Below are 24,351 nucleotides of genomic sequence, written 5' to 3' on the forward strand. Positions count from 1 at the left end.
TGATACTCTTTCCAATTAAAAAAATTTCAAGATTCAACTAATCCTCAATTTTGAGCGTGATTTACATGGCACTGTTTAGAATCAATAATCCATTACCCTGCCTTCCACTCAAAGACAGAGCCAGTGAGAGAAAGGGAGAGAGCGGAACTTGTAACTGATGGTGTAACTTGTTAAGTATTCATAACAACGAAGCTCTAGCATATAGCCTAGGAGAGAGATGGAAACGACAAGGTAAAGGGTTCTAGATAGCAACTTCCATGAACATTAACGTATCGACAGACACCATTTAGAATCGCTATCCATGCGAGAAAATAGGATCAACCAACCTCAGCCCAGCGATCCAACTCAGTGGGAGGAAAAAACTTCTTATGATGCATGAAATAATCAATTAAAGAGAGAGAAGAGAAATGGGGAAGTGCCCGGGGGGAGGGGGACGATCGATCGAAGCTTCCGTGGGAGAGAGTACCTTCGAGGTTGATTCGATCGCAAGTCGCTGCCGCTAGCGAGGAAGCCAGAGAGAGAGAGAGAGAGAGAGAGAGATTTTGTCCAGCCAAACAGTGACTATAAAAGCATTTGGGTTCGTTGCAGAGATGATAATTACAAAAACAAGAGGTGAGAATTTGTTTGCTCTGCCCTGACATTATTGTATTCGCTCTTCCGGGGTACGTGTCCATATACCTTTCAGCTCTTTAATAATTAGTGAATCTTTTTTTTTTTGGTCGAATATATTTGGTGAATTAGGTTAGATTAGATTAAATTAGGAGATTATGTAACATAGCTCACGCTCTATATCGAGAAAAAAATAATATGTACTTTTACTATTTTCGTAAGAATAGCTTACATAACCATTGATAAAATAATAATTGGCATTAATACATTAGAAAATTCGGTTAACCAATCTTAGAAAACATGATAAAATTAAATGCAAAGAAACATGACGGAGAAAGTAACCAAGTTAATTTCTAAGTAGGAAAAAAATGACGAGGTTGATTTTATTTTTAATAAAGAAATGGACGGGGAGGGGTGATCACCAGGTGGCTCTTCTGTTGATTGTAATGTGTATTGTGTGTCATATTCATGTATGGCGAAGGTAATGGTCTATTTTCAAACTTGAACTAGTATTCGATATTAACACATTTTATTTTGATTTATAGTCAATTTAATGAATATCTTGAGTTCTTGTTAAATATTTCTATTAAGAGAATCTTTGATCTTCGATGTGTCATCGAGTATGTTATGATGACAATCAATGTATTGGGAGTCACGATTTTTTTTTTATTTAACTGCTTAATAAGTGTTTTTGAGGTACTTTCTAAGTAAATTTTTTTTATGTCGAGTACTTATGCTCTTTAAAAAAAAAATCTAAATCTTTTACTAAACCAGCGAAAGGTATTTTTTTTTTCCGAGTACAAGAGGAAAGAAGAAGAAAGATAGGCGGATGCGTCACGCGTACGTAGGTGCGGCAAAGGGAAGATTAGGATAAACACCTCTGGTCGGACCGGTTGCTTTTGGCCTTTCTTCTTTTATTTCTTCCTTCTTCTTTTTGCATTTGGGCAAAGACGCGTACTTCGTTTCTTGTTTGACGGGTTGCAAGTCTCTTCTTCCAACCCAAACCACCAAAATAAAAGGAAGATTGCAAGTCTCTTCTTGATGCTCGACATGCGAATCACGCTGGAATGCATTCCATCCACTTTAATTAGAGGACTTCCTGTGCAATTTTCCTGTTTCGCTTTCATCTTGACTCAAAGTCGTCAGTCTATTATTTGCATCTTCTTCCCTCCTCTCTTCCATTTCTCAATCATCTCTCTGCTCAGAGTTTCACTGCAGGCCATGGTTTTACTCTGCAGTCTCCCTTCTTTCTTCCTTTCCTTTTCCTTCGTTTTACTATCGCCATCCTCAAACTTCATTCCATCCTCAAACGTCATTCCTCAAGCTCGAGATTATGATCATCCAACCGCCACGCTTTCAACACAGTGGACGATTAACGCAACAGCTAATCACTCCACCCAATATAGAGATGGATCGGTCGTGCAGGAAATTCTATTCCGAGGCAAAGGAGCTACTGCCTACTACTCCTGCGGCTTCTATTGCAAAGGTAACTGCACCTCTTACCTCTTTGCTGTTCTAATCTTCCCAGCTGTCCTTTTTGAAAGGGGACCGGGCGAAGGTCCACGAGTAGTGTGGTCTGCCAATCGAAACAATCCCATAAAGATTGGCGCGACATTGGAGCTCACGCCTGAAGGCGATTTGGTGTTGAAAGATGCTGATGGTACGGTTGCTTGGTCCACAAACACTTCTGCAAAGTCTGTTGTAGGCCTGAACTTGACAGATTTGGGGAACCTCGTATTGTTTGATAAGGACAATGCGACAGTTTGGCAGTCCTTTGATCACCCAACCGACTCACTTGTCCTCGGACAAAAGTTGAGGCATGGGCAAAGATTGACGCAGAGTAATTCCGAGACAAATTGGACCATTGACGATATGATTACGTTTTCCGTGAATAGCGATGGTTTATCTGCTCAAGTGGAGACTAATCCTCCTCAAATCTATTTCAACTACAAACTTGACTTTGGGAATACAAGTATCAAGATTTCATATGTTGAGTTTGTAAATGGAAGCTTGTCTTGGTTCTCAAATTCTACCTCGAGTGGGACCTTCTTTTCAATCCCTTCAGCACCTACAACACAACACATGACGCTAGGCTCAGATGGGCATTTGAAAGTGTATAAGTATGGGAGGGTAGAAGTGGCCGATCTTTTCGAATTGTTTGTCGGTGACTGTGCCTATCCGACGGTGTGTGGGCAATATGGAATTTGTTCCAATGGACAATGTAGTTGTCCGGCTTCAAGTGGGGGCACGAGCTACTTCCAGCCAGTAGATGCTAGGCAGCCTCAGCTTGGGTGTTTCGAGAATGGTCCGTTGTCTTGTGGGGCTTCACAACAACAAAGTCTTCTGGAGCAAGAAAATATCGCGTATTTTAGTTTGACTCCAAATCTCGAGCATATAGATGTTTCAAGTTGTAAAGAGGCTTGTGCAAAGAATTGTTCATGCAAAGCAGCTATATTTCGATATGAATCGAATCGCACTAATGGCAGTTGTTACTTACCAACTCAAGTATTTTCACTTATGAACATTGATTTGGCAACAAGTCCTTATAATTCCACTGCTTTCCTCAAAGTACAAAATTTGACCAATGAAGCTCCTTATACTCCAGTTGACAATCCTATGAGCAATGAAGCCCCTTATACTCCAGTTGACAATCCTATGAGCAACCGTCTCCCTGTAATACTTGGGTCCAGCCTTGGAGCTCTCTTTGCCATGATGATTTTGATTGTAGCCATAGTTTTGTTTGTTCAAAAGAGAGATGATAATCAAGCAGAGGAGGATTACCTTGATAATGTACCTGGAATGCCCACTAGATTTGCATATGACGATCTAAAAACCATCACAAACGGATTTGATAGAAAGCTTGGCGAAGGCGGTTTTGGTTCTGTTTTTGAAGGTACTCTAAGGGATGGCACAAAGGTTGCAGTAAAACGCCTTGATGGTTTTGGGCAAGTTAAGAAATCCTTTCTAGCCGAAGTTGAGACTATTGGCAGCATCCATCATGTGAACTTGGTAAGACTCATGGGATTTTGCGCTGAGAAATCCCATAGGCTCCTTATCTATGAGTACATGTCGAATGGGTCTTTAGATAGATGGATCTTTCACAAATCCAATGAATGTGTTCTCGACTGGCAACAAAGGAAGAAGATCATTCTTGATATAGCAAAAGGACTTAATTATCTTCATGAAGATTGCAGACAGAAGATAGTTCACTTAGACATTAAACCCCAAAATATCCTTTTGGATGAAAATTTCAATGCTAAGGTTGCTGATTTTGGGTTATCCAAGTTGATAGACAAGGACCAAAGCCAAATCGTCACAACCATGAGAGGAACTCCTGGTTATTTGGCCCCCGAATGGCTAAGTGCAGCAATCACTGAAAAGGTCGACGTGTATAGCTTTGGCGTGGTTATCTTGGAGATATTGTGTGGGAGAAAAATCTTTGATCGCTCTCTTGATGAAGAAGACATGTATTTATTGAGCCTTTTTAAGAGAAAGGCAGAAGAGGAACGATTGTTGGACATTGTGGATAAGTCTAGTGATGACATGCAACTAAATGGATCGAATGCAATGAATATGATGAGGATTGCCGCATGGTGCTTGCAAGGAGACTATATAAAGAGGCCTCCCATGTCCATGGTCATCAAGGCATTACAGGGTATCGTGAAAGTTCAAGAAGACTTGGATTATGACTTCTCTGCTCAGCCTTCCAGTGGTGGAGTAGTGAGATTCGATCTCATGGACGTCGAATTTAATGCTACCGCTACATTACTACCCTCAATCCTAAGTGGTCCACGATGACGCAGCAAATTTAGAAGAACTTTTCTTCCCAATATGTCAAGTGGTAGAACAAATGGACGATTGAATTTTTCGGTCCGTGAGGACTCCAACTTGTCATTCTCTTTTTCAGGCCAAGGAAAAAGCCTGTGACATGATATCATTTCTTATTTTCACTTTTGCCAAAAGGATTGAATAGGTTAGGATTTTGCAATTGGGTTTTATTGCTTATGTAGAAACCGTCATGCTCAAGTTTATTGTGTGCTAGCCTAGGGAAAAAGCTGCTAGAAATGTCTTTTGTTAACTTTACCAAATCATGGATCCAAATTTGATTTGCTTTTTGGTTCCAACACCTGATATCCTTCGGGTTTAATGACTACCTTCCATGTCTTCCTCATTTCAAGCTTAATGGGCTATTTTTAGTTCGTTCTACCAGCGCACAATTAAAAGCGATAAAGATAATAAGAGAATTTCATCTTTGGTAATTTTGGATTTTTCCTAGTGACTCTTAATGTATCCTAGATTAATAATATTAATTTCCAACTTCTTAAGGATCTGTCGAGGTTGTTCCAAGGCATATGTTTGCCAAAGATAGAGAATCGGGATGTTTGGGCATTCAAGATTCAACTTTCCGATCTTAAAAAAACACTGGTCATTCTCAATAACCTCGGCTTTTCCACTGTCTTTAATCATCATGATCCAAGCGTGCTGAGAAGCTTGTCCGGGTTTTATTTGGTCCCGGAACTGCTCGCACAATTAATGAAAGTTCAAAGCTATCTGACGTGGCCCGCTGCCATGCCGTGGCACCTCTTGATTGGATCCTATCGTGGCAGGTCAACAAACCAGAGCCCACGTGGGGCTCATCCATTGGCCCGAGCTACGTGTAACCTCTTGCAAAGTGCTCCCTCTTCCCTGCACAAACTCACTAGCAACGGAACTTCTTCGCTCGGAGTCGCGATAGTAAGTTATCATGAATCGCAGAGAGAAACGATAATCAGTACCTAATATCCCCAAAACGTAAAAGACAAGACAAGAAAACCAATGCGATTATGAAAATAAAAAAGATACGCACGCAGAAAGAAGGCCGAGAGGAAGAAAGAAGATGACATACGGTACACGACTTCCAGAGACATCTCGTGCATAACATAAGACCGTTTGCAATGCAAAAGCATCAGAAATACAGCATATTCAATATCAATAAACAGTGGTCCATTTCTTTCTTTACAGTAGCCCAAACTGGATCCAGCTCATAAACGAGGAGTTAACTCTTGTTTCAGTCTCAGCTCGCCATGCAAAAAAACAGAAGTGTAAAGAGACACGGCAGCATTCTTTTCTTCGCTTGTTTCCCCCTAAAAGATGTCAAGGTAGTCTCCATATAACTATGAAGCTCAAAGTAAGAGACAATTACGTAATGCTGTAACATTTTCTTGCTGATAGTTCATGCAACAGATATTGGACAAATGGAGAGCTAGAAGCGCATACAGCCTCACAAAGAAGGCTCATTAATTCATTAACATTAAGGAACAGAACACCAAGACAGAAAAAGTATAAATATTAGAGAATGCCAAGCCACACTAAAAACCCTTGCTGTTTTAGTTATGAGCGAATCAAGGTTTACTGTGTAAGATTTTGACTTGGTGACTATTTTTCATTTCTCTGGAGAGGTAAGCTGTTGAGTAACCTGATGATGGAATTGACAAACTCATCACAAGTTACATAAGGTATAACAAAATTTCCAAATACTGCTCACATTTTCATTCCCTGTAAGATCAGTACATCTATTCTCCATGAGAAACACGTAGTATTAAGTACGTGTCTCTCCAATATTGACAAAACAACCACCAAAAAGCCCACCAGCAGAGCCAGGGTGATCAATATCTTTTCTTCAAGTATGTGTGTTTACTAATACAAACGGACGGAGAAACTCCTAGAAAGGCGGAGCCTTGTGAACATAGTCAACTGGACTTCCTGGATACAACCATCGTCAAGCTAAGAGAAAACGCCGCTGCAAAATTAGTTTAGCCAAAATCTGACGAACAATGTTTTGAGAAGTCATAGCTTGACAATTGTATATATCCTACAATCAAGACCATATGCACCTCCATAAAGGGTGATAACTATCTCATCTTACAACATCAGGCCCCTTCATTTTGAATTAATGATCACACAGATACAAAAGCCAATCACTCATTGGAAACTCAATTGTATCTCACAAGGCCCTCCAATAGGGAGCACACCGAGTAAGCATTATTCCACTTCTAGTTAAAGAGCTCCTAACTCCCAGCCCTCAACACTACGGGAGAGTTTCGCCGCAATAAATGAAACTTCCATAGGAGTGCATGCAGATCTGAAGGACCAGACCTAGTCAGTAAAATCCTCATACTCATTGTAACAGGCTTTCCTTCGAATGGCAGACAGTAGTAATGTACAACTAGAACCCTGTGGAAAAGTTAAGTCGAGTTGTGGAGATCTATATTGATCAGAGGAAATCGGAAAGTCCTACTATAATAAAGGCCAATGGAAATTCCAGGAACCAGACCATCGAAAAACACTCCAAGGAAGCAGGGCACCATAAAGTCCAGAAGATGGGATCACACAATCAAATCAGGTAGCTTCTTCAATCACCTGATAAATCAAAAAAGGGCCTGCATCACCATTTGCAGTTCAGAATGTATATGGCAAAGGCTATGACTAAACTAAATTAGTCATCAACATCTAACTAAACAAAGCCCCTCTAAAATAACTACCAAATGAAGTAAAATGAAGACTACATAACCTGTTTTATTCTGGAAAAATGAAGAGAAGGCTGCATAGCCTCTTAAGCACCTGTTCTTATCAACTCAAAGATGACTGAAAAGGGCACTCAGACAAGACTTTCTCAGAGAGATAGAGAGATAGAGGGAGAGAGAGAGACTCGTGTAGGTGGATGCCACACGATCCAACAATCCTCACCTGCATATGAAGACATGTCCTTCCAAACTCTACATATAACAAGAGCCAAGCAGGAAAAATCATACCACCTGTACCCAACAAAACCTGCACAATAGAAACAGGCAAACCTAGTTGATGCCAGAGGTAATTCAATTTAACTCTAGGTCCCAATGGTATCAAGCCGTCATACTTGCAACATTAAGGCTGGGAGATACTATAAGCCTAGTCTGCGCACTATGACACCCTCTGTGATTCTCTTTTCAATGACTTCAGTGTTTCTGCAACTTTACATTCATCAGGCATTATGAAAAACTAAATCAAATGTACACTTTTATGTGCATCATAAAACAATGATTAAGTAAAAACTATGTCCACTTTAATTGATATGAATCTGGTAGATAACCAGAAAAACATAAGCACTGGGCAGGTACTTGTTATATATAATCATTGCGATATGCTTGTTGGCCTATGTGGAGATGTTAATATACTCTCGAGCCTAAGAGAAAAACTTTCTATTTGAGTATCTAATTGGTAAAAAATGTCCATTAGACAAATAAACCAGCAGATGTTCAGAAAAAAAGCACAAATGGGCATTCTTTGTGTGCAATAGGTGCTGCTAATTTTAAGGCCTCTTGGAGGTAAAATGATAGTCTAAAGCCTGAGCAACTGGCTTTCTATGTGAGTAATTGATTGATCATCGTCGCCACTGATTTTGCATAGAGACACTAGAAAGAAATGTTAGATGAAGAAAAATAGAATGAATACTACCGGTTGTCTTAATCAACGCGTTTTCATTTTTTCCATCAATCTTCAGTTTAAACATTCCATGACATCTGAAATGATCACGCATAAAGTAATCCTATAGTAATGTTAAACCCTCCCCACATAGAAACCTTCCCAGTATCGATAATCCACCACCCTGACTACATCTCAAAGATAGCCACACAGAGAGAGAGAGAGAGAGAGAGCAAGCAAGGATCTTGTAACTGATGGTGTAACTTTTTAAGTATTCATAACAGCAAAGCTGTAGCATATAGCCTAGGAGAAAGATGAAAACAACAAGGTAAAGGGTTCTAAATAGCAACTTCTATGAACAATAAAGTACCGACAGACACTGTTTAGAATCGCCATCCACACGACAAAATAGGATCAATGGACCTCAGCCCAGCGATCACCAACTCAGTGGGAGGAAAAACTTTTTATGATGCATGAAACAATCAATTATAGGGGGGGCCACTAGGGGTGAGCGGTTCCCGGTTCCTTACAGGTTCCGTCTGGAACCTGCAACCTACCCTCGGGTACAGGTTCCTCATTTTTTGGAACCTTAAACCTACCCGTTAGAACCAAGAACCTGGAACCTACCCTGTCATAGGTCGCCATTGGGAAAGATCTTAAGGAAAAGCTGTGTATGATGTTATAAGCCAACATTTTCAGGTTCCAACAGGTTCTAATGAGGTTAAAACAATAAAATCAGACTGCCTTTGTTTGAGCAACCGCACATAGCTTTGAGTAGAATCTAAAACCAAAAACATAGTAACTCATTTCCCGAAGAAAACTACGTAAACACAACCATAGAGCCCAGCATATCAGAAATATACCTTTTATTTTGGATTCTAGTAATTTGCTTTTCATAAACACTACATCCCTTTACAAAAAAATGGGTGACAAATAAATTGTGAACAACAAAAAATGGAAGAATAGACAGTACTTGTCCCATTCAAGGAAGAAATCACAATGAACAGATAAATGGAGGAACTGTACAATGGGTTCAAGAATAAACTTACGACAAAGAGGGGACAATCGAGAGTTGAAGTTTCGTACTCCCCTAGTTAATTCCATACAACCTGGCCGAGGTTCAAAAGTGAGAAAATGCCAGTAAATTACAGTTGATGCACAACAAGAAGATAACAACATGCTTTGTAATTAACACTTCCTTACATACCCTTTCAATTTATGGAGGTATGAGTACAAGAAAGAGATATCTTTCCCCAAATGCTTTTCAGGGCTTCAACCCCATAGCCACCACCTGTCACATCCATTTGTCTTAGAAGAAAAAATAACAACCATCTAATAGAAACACTGTAAAACATATATTTTTGGATAATAATCTACTATGTTAGATCTCAATTCGTACTTGACAGCTAAAAAAGCACAAGTACATCCACAGGCATGCCAAATAAACCTAGAATGACTCATTAACTACGTGAATTTAGGCTTTTAGCCAACCTGAAACTCATCTTTCATCCCAATTTGCACCCTCTAAAAACTTTACTACCACTGTTTTCAAACATATCAAAGCATAACATCTGTCTTTAGCAGCAACTATGTCACCAAAAGAGCTCATTGTGAGCAGACTCTTTCACTAAGTGAGAAGGGACAGGTGAAAGAAAGAAAGAAGGGGCAGTATATTCTGAGGTAAGAGATGTGCCTTAAAAACCATACAGGAAAAAAAAAATAGCATTCTACTTTCAAATGCTGAAAAAAGCATGATAAAAATTTCAATCAATAAATGCACTGTAATGAACTGGCAAACAGGACTAATGGCAAACTTGCATGGTAAAAGAGTATCGACATCAGTTTATACATAAGAAATTCATATCCTCATTGGTCTCATTCTAGGCATGACTTTCACCTCACAAAATAAATATCTCAACTTATAGAACTCGTGGTTTCACCCAAAACCTTTACTAATCTGCATAAAAAGCATAAAGTGAAGCACTTCATTATCAAAATGAAATAGCTGCAGCAGATTAAAAAAAAGTTTCACCTTCACCATGATGGCCAATATTCCATTGTCAATCTGATTTAACAAAAGAAGGAATCCTGTAAGTCAAAATAAACCGAACAACTATCTAATGCCACATCAAATGATAAAACAATTTACCTTTTCTTGAAGAAGCATTGACTGATCCTGTTTCCATAAATATGCCAGAGAAACAAGCCCTAACCTTGAACAGACACTTTCCACCAGTAGCCCTTGATAATCAGAAGTTATTGCCCTGGAAGATACCGCCTCAATTGATGGTATCTTCTGTTTAACTTCTTTCAACAACTCATACATATCTTCAACTTCATCCCCAGGAGTCGCTTTGTAGCTAAGCTTCTGGTGCCTGTCTGAGCACATAGTCCAAAATTAAGAGAAATTATACAAGAAATGGTATGGCTCCGTAGTAATAGTGAAATTCTTCTCTGCAACAGATCAACAGGTTCTTTTGCACTGAGTGAAAAAGCAACCTGGCCAGGTAATTTTTACTAGAATGGAAGATTTATGCTAAGGGGAAGTGGATAATGACAGCTTCAATCATAATGACTAAAGAAATTAATCCAAATCTAGTGATGATGCTTTGCGTAACTCAGTAAACTAGCGGTGTCGGAAAATAAGTTTCAGGAAGAGGCCACTTTAGCATCTTGACTAATCTATGCCCCCAAGCTAATGGACAAGAAGCAAACCCCTTTTCTGAACAGAGATTTGTAAACATCTAATATTTTCAAGCAATAACTATTAATTCTTTTTGCTTAGCCAAGAAGGATAGGTAGGGGCGACCAGCAGTGACTACCCTCATAAGGGTCACCATAAGGGTCCCATACCCATGATAAAATGTTCAGCATTCACCAAACCAAATCATAAGACTACTGATGCAAGTAAGGTTCAACCCTATAACTTGGAGATGGGAATATCAGCATGAGACCAACCATAAATCATTACAACACAGAGAAACTAAAATAATGCATTCTGGCTATCAAACATATCAAAAAATCAAATGTCCCCTTTAAGCGCAACATGCAAGTCTTAGCAAATTCTTGTTCCTAGTTCTGTGGTCTAATTCGAAAGACCAATACCAGAGAATTCCAGATAATTGTAGCATCTCTATTAACAAAAGCCAAATAAGGAACAAGATGATGCATAGGTACTAAAGACTCAAAAAAGAAAAAAAGAAGCCAACCCTGCACAGGCTCCTAATCATAAAGTTGTTCTGTTGGAAGAAATCAATGGCTAACTTACACTGATCTTAAAAGTCTACACAGTCAACTATAAACCATCATCACTATTTAACAGTAATTTAAATAAGTCAATAGATGGATAGATGGGAGTGCCATAAGACTAGATATTGAGGAAACAAATGAAAATTACAGAAGCATAATTGGTGGAATGGAGCTAGTCATTTTCCACCACTATTATGACACTGAACTTTGGTAGACTACGACATCGACATTGGACAGTCTCTGTCTCTCTTACATGCAAGAACATAGAAGTGCCCGCACATGCACATGGAGGACGTCATTGCACAATCTTATGGCAGGTCCTGTGTAGGTCCTGTTACTTATTTTCATAAATCCAGACTTACCCAAAAAAAGAACAAAAAGGTTTATATCTTTGAATCCAGCAGCTCACTGTTTTAGCTCAGAACCGCACATTGATTCTCCTTCATGTGTTAAAAACAGAAAAATGATTAGACAATAGGCACATGTTTGCACACATATACTTCACAGAACTATGTACAACCAAGAGCCAGATGTACAAAAAGAGTTTCTCAATGTGGCATCAACTTCAAAAGAAACTCTGCATAACAATATATTATCATTGTGGGAGTACCAAAGCTATTCAGTCTTGACTCATCAATTAGTTAAATTTGAAACACGGACACAGTTTAAACCATAACAGCATTTCTTCCGAAAAATATATATTTTACCAAAAACAGCCACACAATTTTTTTGTGAAAAAAGCCTCGGTGGAAAGCTGTAATCCAGCTCTGATTAACAAAATAAAGTACAGCATGGGAAAAGTGGCACAGCAAGTACTGCATAAACATCAGAGACACATGAGAACAACGAAAGAAGAAAGCAGAAGGCTTGCACATACCTTGGACTCAGCGACATCCTCAACGATTCTAATTACTGAAATCACAAAGAAATCAACATTATAGAGACTTGACAATACTTAAAAATTAGCATGCTTATTTGCCAGGGAAATCAGTTCTCAGCATGCAAACAAGTCTTTACAGGAAATCTTTTTTCAGAGTTTCAACAGGAAAAACAGAAGCTAAGGAATTACACCACAATATACAGAGGATAGTTTGTATGAAAATGAACAGCAAACAGTTGAAGCCTCTACAAAACCTCAGTATTCTCTCGTGAAATACACACCATACGATCCTGAAAACCCCAAATGGAGCAGCTTTTAACATCTTCTTATGCTGATTACCCCAGTGCAGATCTCCAGAGCAAAAGCACTCTCTAGATTTTTTACCATTAGTTTAAGGCTGTTTAGTCATAATCAGTCAGGCAAGATTCGTGTTTACTCTTGCATTGGTCTAGAGTGAACCTATCTAACTTTAACAGATTTACACGATTCAGAAATGATCTAATTATTACCACTCACAATCGTATGTTTGAAACAATCCAAGTCTTCAGCCACCTCACTTCACAAATCTGTTGAAGATCGATGATTTACTTAGGAGCATCTCTGGCCCTGTAAAAACAGAGACAGTGGTGCAAAACATCTCTGGACCTGTAAAAACAGTCATGCATATTTCTAAATGACGATTGTTTACCATTTGTACTTCTCAGTATTAGTATGTGTTGAGATTACCGGCACAAAAGGCGAGCGGCGTCAGGGGCGGCTGGGCGAGCGGCTTCGGGGAGGCTGGGCGAGCGGCGTCGGGGGTGACTAGGTGAGCGGCGTCGAGGGCGGCTGGGCGAGCGGCTTCGGGGTGACTCGGCGAGCAACGTCAGGGGCGGCTGGGCGAGCGGCGAGCGGCTTCTACCAGGGGGACCAGCGGCGTCCAGCGGCGGCGTCGAGGGCGAGCGGCTGAGCGGCGAGGCGAGCGAGGGCTAACGGCGTCCAGCGGCGGCGTCGAGGAGGCAAGGGCGGGGCGAGCGCAGGCCGACTGGCGTCCAGCGACGGGACGAGCGGCGTCCAGCGCCGGCGTCGAGGGTCAGAGGCGTCCGGCGAGAGCGTCGAGGGCGAGCAACGTCCGGCGGTGGCGTCGAGGGCGAGTAGCGTCGGCGACGGGAAAGAGGCAGAGAACAGGAGAGGACTTAACCGAACGAACAGTTAGGAAAACTTCCGAACCGAACCGAACGACACCCGAATCGAATACGAACCAAACGGAAATTTTTTTGTTCGATTTTTCGGTTTTTAATTCTCAATTTTTTGTATTTTTTTTTTTTTCTATTATAAGCTCAGTTTATTAGTTCGATTCGGTTTGATTTTTATTGGTTAACTGAATTGATAACAAAAATTTCGATTTTTAATGATAACTTAACCGAAGAAAAATCGAACCGAAAAAATTGAATTTTTCGATTTTGTTTGATTTTCAGTTTGATATTTCACACCCCTACTCAAAGGAGCACTGACTGAGAGAGGGTAAACGATTAAAATTGATTTAGGGTTTTTTTGAACCCTAACTGATTATGAAACTGAAATCGGAACTGAGAACCGCCGGTTGCGAAAAAAATGAAATCAGAACTAGAACCAGTCTCTTTAGAACCATGCTCACCCCTAGAGGCCACGATCCATGATTCCATCGCAGGTTGTCGCCACGAGCGAGGAAGCGAGAGAGAGAGAGAGAGAGAGAGAGGGGGGTGGATTTTGTCCGGCCAGACGATGACTACGGAGGCATTTGGGCGCGTTGCAGAGATGACAATTGAAAAAGCAAAAGGAGAGAATTTGTTTGCTCTGCCTAGGGTGTATTCGCTCTTCCAGGATACGTATTTACTATTTGAATAACTTTCTGCTCTTTAATAATTAGTGAATCTTTTTTTTTTTTGGTCGAATATAATTGGTGAATTAGATTAGATTAGGAGATTTTGTAACATAGATCACGCTCTTTATCGAGAAAAAAATCATATGGATTTTCACTATTTTCATAAACATAACTTACATAACCATCAATAAAAAAAATTGATATTAATATATTAAAGAATTCTGTTAACCAATCTTAGAAACTCAATAAAATTAAATGTAAAGAAACATGATGAAGGAAGCAACAAAGTTAATTTATAAGTAGGAAAAAAAATGATGAGTTGATTTTATTTTTAATAAAAGAAATGGGCAGGGAGGGGTGATCACCGTGGCTCTTCTGTTGATTGTGATGTGTGTATGGGTGTCATATTCATGGATGGCAAAGGTAAGGATATGTTTTCTAACTTGAACTCGTCTTTGATATTAACAAACTTTATTTTGATTCATTATCATTTTAATGAAAATCCTGGGTACTTATTAAATATTTTTATTGAGGGGATCTTCGATCTTCAATGTGTAATTAGGTATATTACAATGACAATCAATGTATGAGGAGTCGCGATATTTTTATATTTAGTTGCTTAATAAGTGTTTTCGAGACACTTTTTAAGTAAATCTTTTTTGTATCGAGTCTTATGCTCTTTAAAAAATAACTCCACTGCTTCAACTCGAGTTAATAGGTTTTTCGAGAGGAAAAACCTAGTGGAAATTTCCAAGTATTATGCAAAGAATACAATAGGCCAGTAAACTTTTTAGTTTTGTATGATCAATTTTTAAGTCTTTTATAAAGAGAAAAGTTCAACAAAATCCTCCCATTGGAAATTTGCCATCATTACTATAAAAACCTGCTTAAGAGCGCGTACATCAAATCAAATAAGGTATAATCAAAAAAAAATTTGATACTCTTTCCAATAAAAAAATTTCAAGATTCAACTAATCTTAGATTTTGAGCTCGGTTGCATTTTTCGTGTAAGATTTTGGACCAAGTATTCTTTTTCCCCCTCTCATTTTCCGTCCTCCTATCGTGCCAATTTCAACATTTTGCTTTTGGCCTTTCTTCTTGTCTTTCTGACTTTTTTTGCCGCATGGCGCATGCAAGGAGTATATATAAAGAGGCTTACCATGTCCATGGTCATCAAGGCATTAGAGGGCATTGTGAAAGTTCAAGAAGACTTGGATTACAACTTCTCTACTCAACCTTCCACCGGCAGGGCAGCGAGATTTGGTTCGATAGATGTTGAATTTAGTGATACCGCTACATTATTACCCTCAATCCTAAGCGGTCCACGATGACTTGGCAAATTTATTAGAACTTTTCTTCAGGGAAAGTGTAGGCAATTGAATTTTCCATCGGTGAGGACTCTAACTTGTCATTCTCTTTTTTAAGCCCCATAAAAAGCTTGTGGCATAATATCATTTCTTGTTTTCACTTTGCTAAGAAGTAGACTTTGCCATAACTTGGTGAAGGATTGAGTTGATTAGGATATTGCAATTGGGTTTTATTGCTTATGTAGAAATTTATCGTGCTCAAATTTATTGTGTCCAAGTTGTTTGTGTAAAGAGCCGCGGAAAGATTAGTAAACTACTAGTAATGTCTTTTGGTAGCTTTTCCATGTTATGGATCCAAATCTAATTTGCTTTTTGGTTCCGACACCATATTTTAGATTCAATGACTACCTCCTATCTTCCTCATTTCAAAATTAATGGGCTACTTTTCAGTCCATTCTAACTAAAACCAATAAAGATAATCGGGAGAATTTCATCATTGATAAGTTCGGATTTTCCTAGTGACTTATATTGTATTGTAAGTTAATAATAATCTTAACTTCCAGCTTCTCAAGGATCCGTCGAGGTCACTTCGGGGCATTTGTTTGCCAAAAATAGAGAACCGACATGTCTGGGCATTCAAGATTCGCCTTTCCGATCTTTAGATAACACTAATCGGGTTATAAGAAGCTTGTTCGGGTCTTATTTGGTAACGGAACTTCTCGCATAATTAACGAAAGTTCAAAGCGATCTGACCTGGCTCTCCCGGCCATGCCGTGGCGCCTCTTGATTGGATCTGACCACGGCAGGTCAACAAACCAGAGCCCACGTGGAGCTCGCCCATAGGCCCGAGCTACGTGTAACCTCTCGCGAAGTCCTCCTCCTCCCTCTTCCCGGCACGAACTCAGTAGCGACGGAACTATTTCTTCTTCTTCTTCCTCCAAATTCCTCTGCCTCGTAGTCTCCGAATCGGAGTCGCCATAATAAGTTATCCATCACGAATCGCGCAGGGAGACGAAAATCTCGCGATGAATCTGTCGATCTTGTCCTCGGCCATGGAAGGCATCGCGTGGAGGGGATGGCTCTACGCGGCGTTCATTCTGCACTTCGTGTTCGCTTGCCAGTTCCTCCTCCTTCAGCCTCTCGTCTCTGCCCAAGGTACGTCCTTCTCGCTTAGATCTGCGAACCCGTTGCCGGATGGAGATTCTTCGGGGGGTTTGTCGCGTGGGGATGAATGGGTGCATCTTTTCGTAGGGATCCTCTCGGGATTAGGCAGGAGTTTGTGGGGAAAAGGCGAAATTAGATGGACCTAAGAGTCTTGAAATGTCCGTGCCCGATTAAGAATCTAGTTTCGGATGGATATTTTTGGCTCTTATGTGATGCATGTGTTGCACGATTGATGAATTTACTGCCTGTCTGGGGACCGGGGCGGTTTATCTAATTCTAGTTCATCGTCATCGTCGTCCTGAGGTTGGCGGCATTGTGGGACTTTCCATGGGTCGAGATTGTGAGATTGTAGAGCAGTTCCCGGGCCCCAGGGAATATTGGGTGGTGCGTTGGATTGAAGTGTGTTGAGGTTAAAAGGGTCTCGAGCAATGAAGTACTTTATAATCTGCTCATGCTCTTTGATTGCCAATAGTTCCCGCATCAGTTTCTTCGCGGATGTTGTGGATTTGCTAGCGAATGGGCATTAGTCTAACAAAAAACCTGTATGGTAGCTTAAGACTCACTACCATTCTTTGGTGTGCTTAGTCTGAAATATCTTGTCTGGAAAGAGTAAACACCGCCGGTTGCTTTTGGCATTTCTTCTTTTCTTTTTGTAGCGTCACGTATGCAAAAAGAGATACTTCGTTCCTTCTTTGACGAGCAGCAAGTCTCTTCCAATCCAAACCACGAAAAGAAAATAAAAATAAAAATGAAAGTTTTTTTTTTTGTCAGATCTCTACTCTATTCTTATTTTACACTCACTCTCGGACTTTTGTCCTGCTCGCAGGCGTGGGAGTCGAAACCCACTCCGAAAATACGCGTCTCCAACCCATCCCCTGAGAAAGTGGAGATTTGAATCCCTCACCTCCCCCTTCCATGTTGGAAGGGTGGCCACTGGGCGAATCCCAGTGGTTAATAAAAATGAAAGTTGCGAACCTCTTTTCGCTCCTTGACAATGGTAGAAAGAAGGATTTTGTTTTTTGTTTTTTTTGCGCCTTTCCAATTTGAGTTTATATTTGGGGTGTGTTTATTTAATGGAAGATAAATTAATGATTTAGAAAATATTTTTGAAAAAATGATTGTTTGTGTCATTTATAAAAATAGATTAATGAAAAATATTTTCATTTTTCACGAAAATATTTAGATATAAATTATTATCAATCATTTTTTAGTGAATCAAGATAGAAAAATTTTAAATATTAGAAAAGGCCAAGCCACACTAATTTTTTTTTCTGTTTTACTTATGAGTAAATCAAGGTTTACCGTGTAAGATTTCAACTTAGTGACTATTTTTCATTTCTCTGGAGAACTAAGCTATTAAGTAACCTGATAATGGGATTGACAAACTTATTACAAGTTAAATAGAGTACAACGAAATTTCCAAATACTGGCCACATCTTCATTCCCTATACTATTGGTACATCTATTATCCATGAGGAGCACATAGTATTAAATACGTGTCTCTCCAATATTGACAAAACAACCATCAAAAAGCCCACCAGCAAAGCCAGGGTGATCGCTATCTTTTCTTCAATCGTGTGTTTACTAGTACAAAATGACGGAGAAACTCCTAGAAAGGGGGAGCCTTGTGAACATGGTCAACTGGACTTACTGGATACAACCATCGTCACGCTAAGAGAAAACGCCCCTGCAAGATTAGTTTAGTCAAAATCTTATCAACCATTAGACCCCACGTTCTGAGAAGTCATAGCTAGACAATTGGATATATCCTACAATCAAGACCATATGCATCTCCAAAGAGGGTGACAACTATCTCATATCACAACGTCAAACCCCTTGATTTTGAATTGATCACACCGATGCAAAAGCCAATTGCTCATTGGAAACTCAGAAGGATCTCACAAGGCCCTCTAACAAGGAGCACACCGGGAAAGCATTATTCCACTTCTTGTTAAAGGGTTACTAACTCCCAGTCCTCAACACTACAGGAGGAGTGTCGCCATAATAAATGGAACTTCCATAGGAATGCACGGAACCTCGAGGACCAGCACTAGTCAGTAAAATCCTCATACTCATTGTAATAGGCTTTCCTTCGAATTGCAGACAGTAGTAATGTACAACTAGAACCCTGTGGAAAAGTTGAGTCGAGTTGTGGAGATCTATATTGATGATGGAAATCAGAAAGTCCTACAATAATAAAGATCAAGTGATATAGAGCCCGATTGCATTTTTCTCGTGGCATTTTTTTCTCTTGCATTTCGTGCCTCGTGCCATATCAAATTCGAGTATTCATCAAGCACAGTCGTTGGGTGCCTTTTTTCTATTTATTTTTTTTAATAAATGTTGCCCGAGGACTGAGGAGAGAAGAAGGAAGCTAGATGCGTCACGCAGATAATGTAGCTGCGCGAAGGGGAAGCAATAGGATAAACACCGCCGGTTGCGCCGGTTGCTTTTGGCCTTTCTTCTTTTCTTTTGAGTGTTTCGCATGTAAAGAGAGATACTTCGTTCCTTGTTTGACGGGTACCAGGTCTCTTCCAATCCAAACCACCAAAAGAATTGAAAATAAAAATGAGAGTTGAGAGCCTCTTTTTGCATTTGTTTGACATGGTAGAAAGAAGCAATGTTCATTAGACAGGTAGTCTATTGGGATAACAGCCTAATAGTGGGGAAAACACACTACAATTGCGCTATATTTGAGTTTATAGTTGGGGTGATTTTATTTAATGAAAAATAAATAATTTGGAAATATTTTCTAATAATGATTACTTATATTACTTACAAGAATGAATGAGTGAATAAGAAACATTTCATTTTTCACAAAAATATTTAGAATATAAATTATTGTCGATGATGAAAAATATTTTTAATCAACTACTTAGCCAAAGCAATGCAAATGATCAATTTTTAGGGAGATATTTCCAAATTAGTCTTTTTTTTTTCGTGACACAAACAGAACATTCATGAGCCTTAAAACTTACTTTGGGCCGGCTTGCCCTTTGCATAAGATTACATACATCAGTTTGCCTCGAATAGTGCAGAGCAATGGATTATGAGTCCAATTATAACCACTCTAAGAACACTCGACTAACGCACTATAAAATCTACAAGCAAATTTGTGCGTTTTAATAGTGTGCGCTCTTCCATTAGTGGGAAATTAGTATGTATATTTCAGCATAAATTATTCGCAAAATTGTATTATATTTCAAATAAATCTCCCAATCTGGAATAAAACAAAGGCAAAATTCTTAGTTTAAATGATGTGTTAATGTAAAATATAAGACTTGATAACAGTTAGGAAATTGTTAATTTTTGTTATTATATGACATAGAGAGAATTTATATGAAATTAACAAAACTAGTGTAAATTTGAGAGAAAATAATAAAAATCTTTTAAGGAAATACTTGATAGGAAGAGTTGAAACAAAATGTAAAATGTCACGCCCTGAACCCCGAGCGCGTGCCCATCCCTTGGTGGTCGATAAGCGACTTCCCAGGATGAGTCGTCCACCATTTTATTTTATTGCACATGCGGAAACAAATAATAAATTCCCTCACATTAACCATCCCGGGATAGAAAAGCAGGACAACAGATTTATAAACAAAACATGCTTTCATAAACCAACTGAGTCATATACAAAGTCTATGACCAAGAGACTACAAAAGACTAGCTCTAAAAAAAAAAGCGATTCTAATTGACCTACGCTTCAGATCACCTCAGCACGACTCCAGGTCCTCTGCTCTACGGTCCTGAAAATTTAGCTCACAACGGAGTGAGATATAAATCTCAGCGAGTTCACGCTATAAACCTTGATTATGAGGGAAATACGCCCAGAGGCATCCTAATCACACAATCACACATTTAGCATAAATGACTTACATCGCTTCAGTTCTACCCTGCAAGTTAGCACAGTTTATACACATTATGTATATAATCAATGCACACAACAATTGAAACGCAATATTCAACTCAATAAATCACAAGGGTCCTAATTATAGGGCCAAATCATTATAACACGTCCCATACTATGTTATACAATTTTGTCCCATAATCCAACAAATTTATTTCACTCAACACGCGTTTCAATTAATAATGACGCCCACTCTAGGGCACAGCCTACTAGAAGTTTGGCAGTCTACCGGCGTAGCCAAGCATCGTCTCACCCCATTGAGCACAGTTGTGTCTCTCAAAGACGACTTTCCCGAAGGAATATAGGTCCAGCCTCTACTGCGACCCAAATCCCAATAAATGGGTATCCCATAAAGGGTAACTCCATCCAATACAGTTCGGGGACAGGTTCTCTTAACCAACACACGACCAATCAATCTCAACCCTAGACACCGTGCATTGCACTCAAATGCCTCAATTAAAATAGTGTTCCTGGCCTATTTTCTTCGTATTAAAAACTTCCGATGAAAAATAGTCGTGTGTGGGTATACGATCAGATTGGACCCGGAAAATTCATAACCTTCTTTTCAAAATCCCACTGGTTTATATAGTATATAAAACCATTTTCGGTGTTTAAAACCCGACACCGGGAATTTTCTGAATAAATATGAAAATTTACAATTTTTGGAATAATTGACCAAATTTCCAATCAACACTCAAATTTTCACAATTTAACACTATACTAATCTAATCTTAATTTAATCTAAACACCCATTAAACATCATTAGCCTATTGAGTAAGGTTTAGTTCATAAACTCACCAGGTTAGCAAATACATCGGTTCACGGCGACAACGATGCCATGGCGACCGAAACTCAAACCTATGGCGGCACGGGAGGTTGGTGGCGCAGGTGGTGCGAGTGGTCAATGAAGCACGGGCAGAACAACGCAAACTCTTGGAACGGGGTTTGCGCAAAATGGGAGCAGAATTCGGCGAGGGATGGGAGGCGTCGAGAGAGAAGAAGAAAGAGAGAGAGGGTGAGGCCTTCTGCTTGTTTCGTTCCTTCCGATGGTTGACTGATTCGGTCAACAATCTTCTCCATTTGGTGGCAGCAAGAGGCGAAGACAGCTGGGTGAGAACGTGGCCATCGTTCGGTTCTCCATCGCCAGCGCAAAAGGGTTGTTGATGTGGCTTCCGCTGGACAGTCCTCTTGGCGCAGCTGTCCCACCGAAAGAAGGAGTTACGTGGTCGTTGCTTGAGTCATCCAAGAGAGGGAAAGCGTGGCTGCAGCAACGGAAGTCGACGGTCTTCATTTGCTGCATGGAGGAGGGGCTGTTTAACGTGGCCGCATGGTTCCACGTAGCTGCAGAAATTGGAGTCCACCTTCCCATTTTGTTGACTCCTTAATAGACGTATGCATGGGAGATGCATGGCGCGGCTGTGGGCTTCGTTCCGGCGTAGACGTGAGCTGAAAAAGACCTCCGATCCTCCTGTCTTGCACGTACACGTGAGGGACGGCGGAAGTCCTCACGAAAAATAGCTTGGCAATGTGTTATTTAGAATGAGCCTCGGTCTCACGTGTAGTGTTATGTAAGGAAATTTCCAACGAGACTATAAGTTATTTGATGATTGGATCGTCTCGTCGTGACAAAGGCATGACTATGAGGGTACGTCATAAGATCATCACGAAACATGACGTCTCGGTTTGGCGATGGTAATGACAAAACGGTATCCACAAGTGGTGCTAATGACGTAGTCCGACGACAAATTCGTCGACCTATCACGAACTGCTACGTACTCCAGGTCCGGCGAAATCCGGATGTCACATAAAAATTTTCAATAATTGCTAATTTGCAACATTAAAACTCATCAAAACTACTTTTTTTCCTTTTTTTTTTTGAACAAAACTCGATTTATTCAATGAGGCAAAGTACAAATTTTGGTTGAAAGAAAAATGACTGGAGAGTGCAAAAAGAAGTCCCAGAATGGGGAGGGATCAATCCATTCCAATTTAGAGTTCCGGGATAATTCCATTCAGAATTAAAAATTTTGTACTCCATGACACATTTACATAAACTAATTTTGTTTTACAAGAAACCCAAACCACATACACTATGACAATTCACCCAAAATTAATTTTCATCTCACATAAAATCCCAAACTAATACCTAATGATATATTTACCCTAAACTCATTTTGTCTCATAAAAGACCCCAAATGTTACTCCTAATCCAATCTTCCTTCTGTAAAATGTGAAGATTTTCACGCCGAATTTGTCATTCTTCATGTCAGATTCATCTTGCATTTATCTACCATTTGTGTTGACATGTATGCATTTTAACATAATATTAAACTTACTACTAATAGATGGTAGATTTGTGTTAGAGGTACCAATTTGGTATCTTTTGTAACACGAAAATTCAATTTAGGATAGATGGGTCATGGAGTGCTAGCTTAGGATTTTGTGAGACGAAAGCTAATTTGGGATAAAGGTGTCATGAGAGTATCAATTTGGGATTTTTAATAGTATTAACACTAGTTATTCTTAGAGACAGATCCTCAAGGAAGAATTCGATCTAATATATTTAAATAAATAGGAAAGTCATCGGGGTGAAGCTTCATCGGAAGAAAATTTCTTTCTTGGATTTGGGTCCACCGATTCGAGTTCAATAATTTCTCTAGACAATCATCTTTCATCATTTTGAGGCAATGGTGCAATGCATGCTTCAAGACAATCCCCTGCTTCGAATGAGTTTAAATTTAGGATTGTAGGCATTGGAGTGACAAAATATAACTTTGAAAGGATAAACGTAAATGAAAAACAAGCCTTGGGAGCAAAACATATTTTCACTATACAAAACAAGACATGAAATCCTCAGTCTGGGAACCTTCTAACTTGATTCCAAGGCCAGAGCTTCAAGTTCTAGCAAGGACTGCCACAATCCGTCGAGAATTGAGCCATGGTTTTTAACATGAACAAATAACAACATAACCACAAAATCAAGGATCGCGAATGAAGATTGCCACTGTAGCTTAAAAAATAAGCAAGATATGCAATTATTAACTTGTATTTGATATAAAGCAAACTTTATTTCGATTTATGGCCATTTTAATGAATATCCCGAACACTGTTAAATGTTTTTACTAAGGGGATTTTCACCATCAATGTATAGTTGGGTATATTACAATGACGGAGAATTACCAAAAAGTCCTAAACCTATTGCAATTGTGCCAATTCGGTCCTAAACTTTTTTTGCCAATTTAGTCCTAAACCTTTTATAAACGTGCCAATTCAGTCCTTCCGGCCAAAATTGGCCGGCGGAAGCGCGTGGACGCCGGCCGGGAGACAGCTGGCCGGCGAACCAATTTTTAATAATTTTTAATTTTTTTCGATTTTTTAATTTTTTTCGAATTTTTTTCGAATTTTTTATTTTTATTTTTTCCTCCTTCTTCTTCCTCGGCCGGCGCCGCGCCAGGGCGAGGGCCGGCGAGGCTGACCTCGCCGCCACCGAAGGCGAGCCTCGCCCGCCGACGCGAGGCCGCCGTCGCCAGATCTGGCGACGGCGGCCTCGCCGTCGCCGGGCGAGGCTCGCCTTTGCCGTGGTAGGCGGGGCGAGCCTCGCCCTAGCGACGGCGAGGCCGCCGTCGCCCGGCTGCGAGGCTCGGCCTCGCCCGGCCATGGCGAGGTCGAGCCTCGCCGGATCGGGCGACGGCGGCCTCGCGTCGCCGGGCGAGGCTCGCCTTCGCCGGTGGCAAGCGAGGGCGAACCTCGCCCGGCGATGGCGGCGGCCGTCGCCCGACCAGGCGAGGCTCGGCCTCGCCCGGCCATGGCGGGCGAGCCTCGCCGGATCCGCGACAGCGGCCTCGCCGGCCACTAGCAAGGCCGTAACCCCGGATCCGGCGAGGCTCGCCTCGCCATGGGGCGAGGCCGAGCCTCGCCTTGGCCGGGCGACGGCGGCCCTCGCCGTCGCCGG

At 40.4% G+C, this 24,351-nt stretch overlaps 2 protein-coding genes across 8 annotated transcripts; one reads left to right on the forward strand and one right to left on the reverse strand.

Moving 5' to 3' along the window:
- The first annotated feature begins 1,707 nt into the window (after positions 1-1,707).
- On the forward strand, positions 1,708-4,698 carry LOC104427920 (G-type lectin S-receptor-like serine/threonine-protein kinase SD2-5). Its single transcript, XM_018865137.2, has one exon. It carries the CDS (start codon positions 1,831-1,833, stop codon positions 4,405-4,407), a length of 2,577 nt encoding a protein of 858 aa, XP_018720682.2. The 5' UTR covers positions 1,708-1,830; the 3' UTR covers positions 4,408-4,698.
- A 1,564-nt stretch (positions 4,699-6,262) lies between these two features.
- LOC108956156 (diphthine--ammonia ligase-like) lies at positions 6,263-13,377 on the reverse strand. Of its 7 annotated transcripts, XR_005547828.1 has the most exons (9): positions 12,695-13,377; positions 12,176-12,210; positions 11,661-11,738; positions 10,199-10,428; positions 10,082-10,114; positions 9,257-9,340; positions 9,099-9,158; positions 7,336-7,419; positions 6,263-7,008 (listed from the first exon to the last, which is right to left on the reverse strand). XR_005547828.1 is itself a non-coding variant. In XM_039305569.1 (4 exons), the coding sequence occupies exons 1-4, from the start codon at positions 10,436-10,438 to the stop codon at positions 6,988-6,990; spliced, it is 378 nt and encodes a 125-aa protein (XP_039161503.1). In that variant the 5' UTR covers positions 10,439-11,622; the 3' UTR covers positions 6,263-6,987. The 7 variants fall into 7 exon arrangements, 2 of the variants coding, with proteins under 2 accessions (XP_039161503.1, XP_039161504.1); XR_005547826.1 differs by having other exon boundaries at positions 11,661-12,823; positions 12,905-13,377; XR_005547827.1 differs by adding an exon at positions 7,505-7,592 and having other exon boundaries at positions 11,661-13,377.
- Between the last annotated feature and the right edge of the window lie 10,974 nt (positions 13,378-24,351).

This window comes from Eucalyptus grandis, chromosome 11, assembly GCF_016545825.1.
Source record: "Eucalyptus grandis isolate ANBG69807.140 chromosome 11, ASM1654582v1, whole genome shotgun sequence".
NCBI lineage: Eukaryota > Viridiplantae > Streptophyta > Magnoliopsida > Myrtales > Myrtaceae > Eucalyptus > Eucalyptus grandis.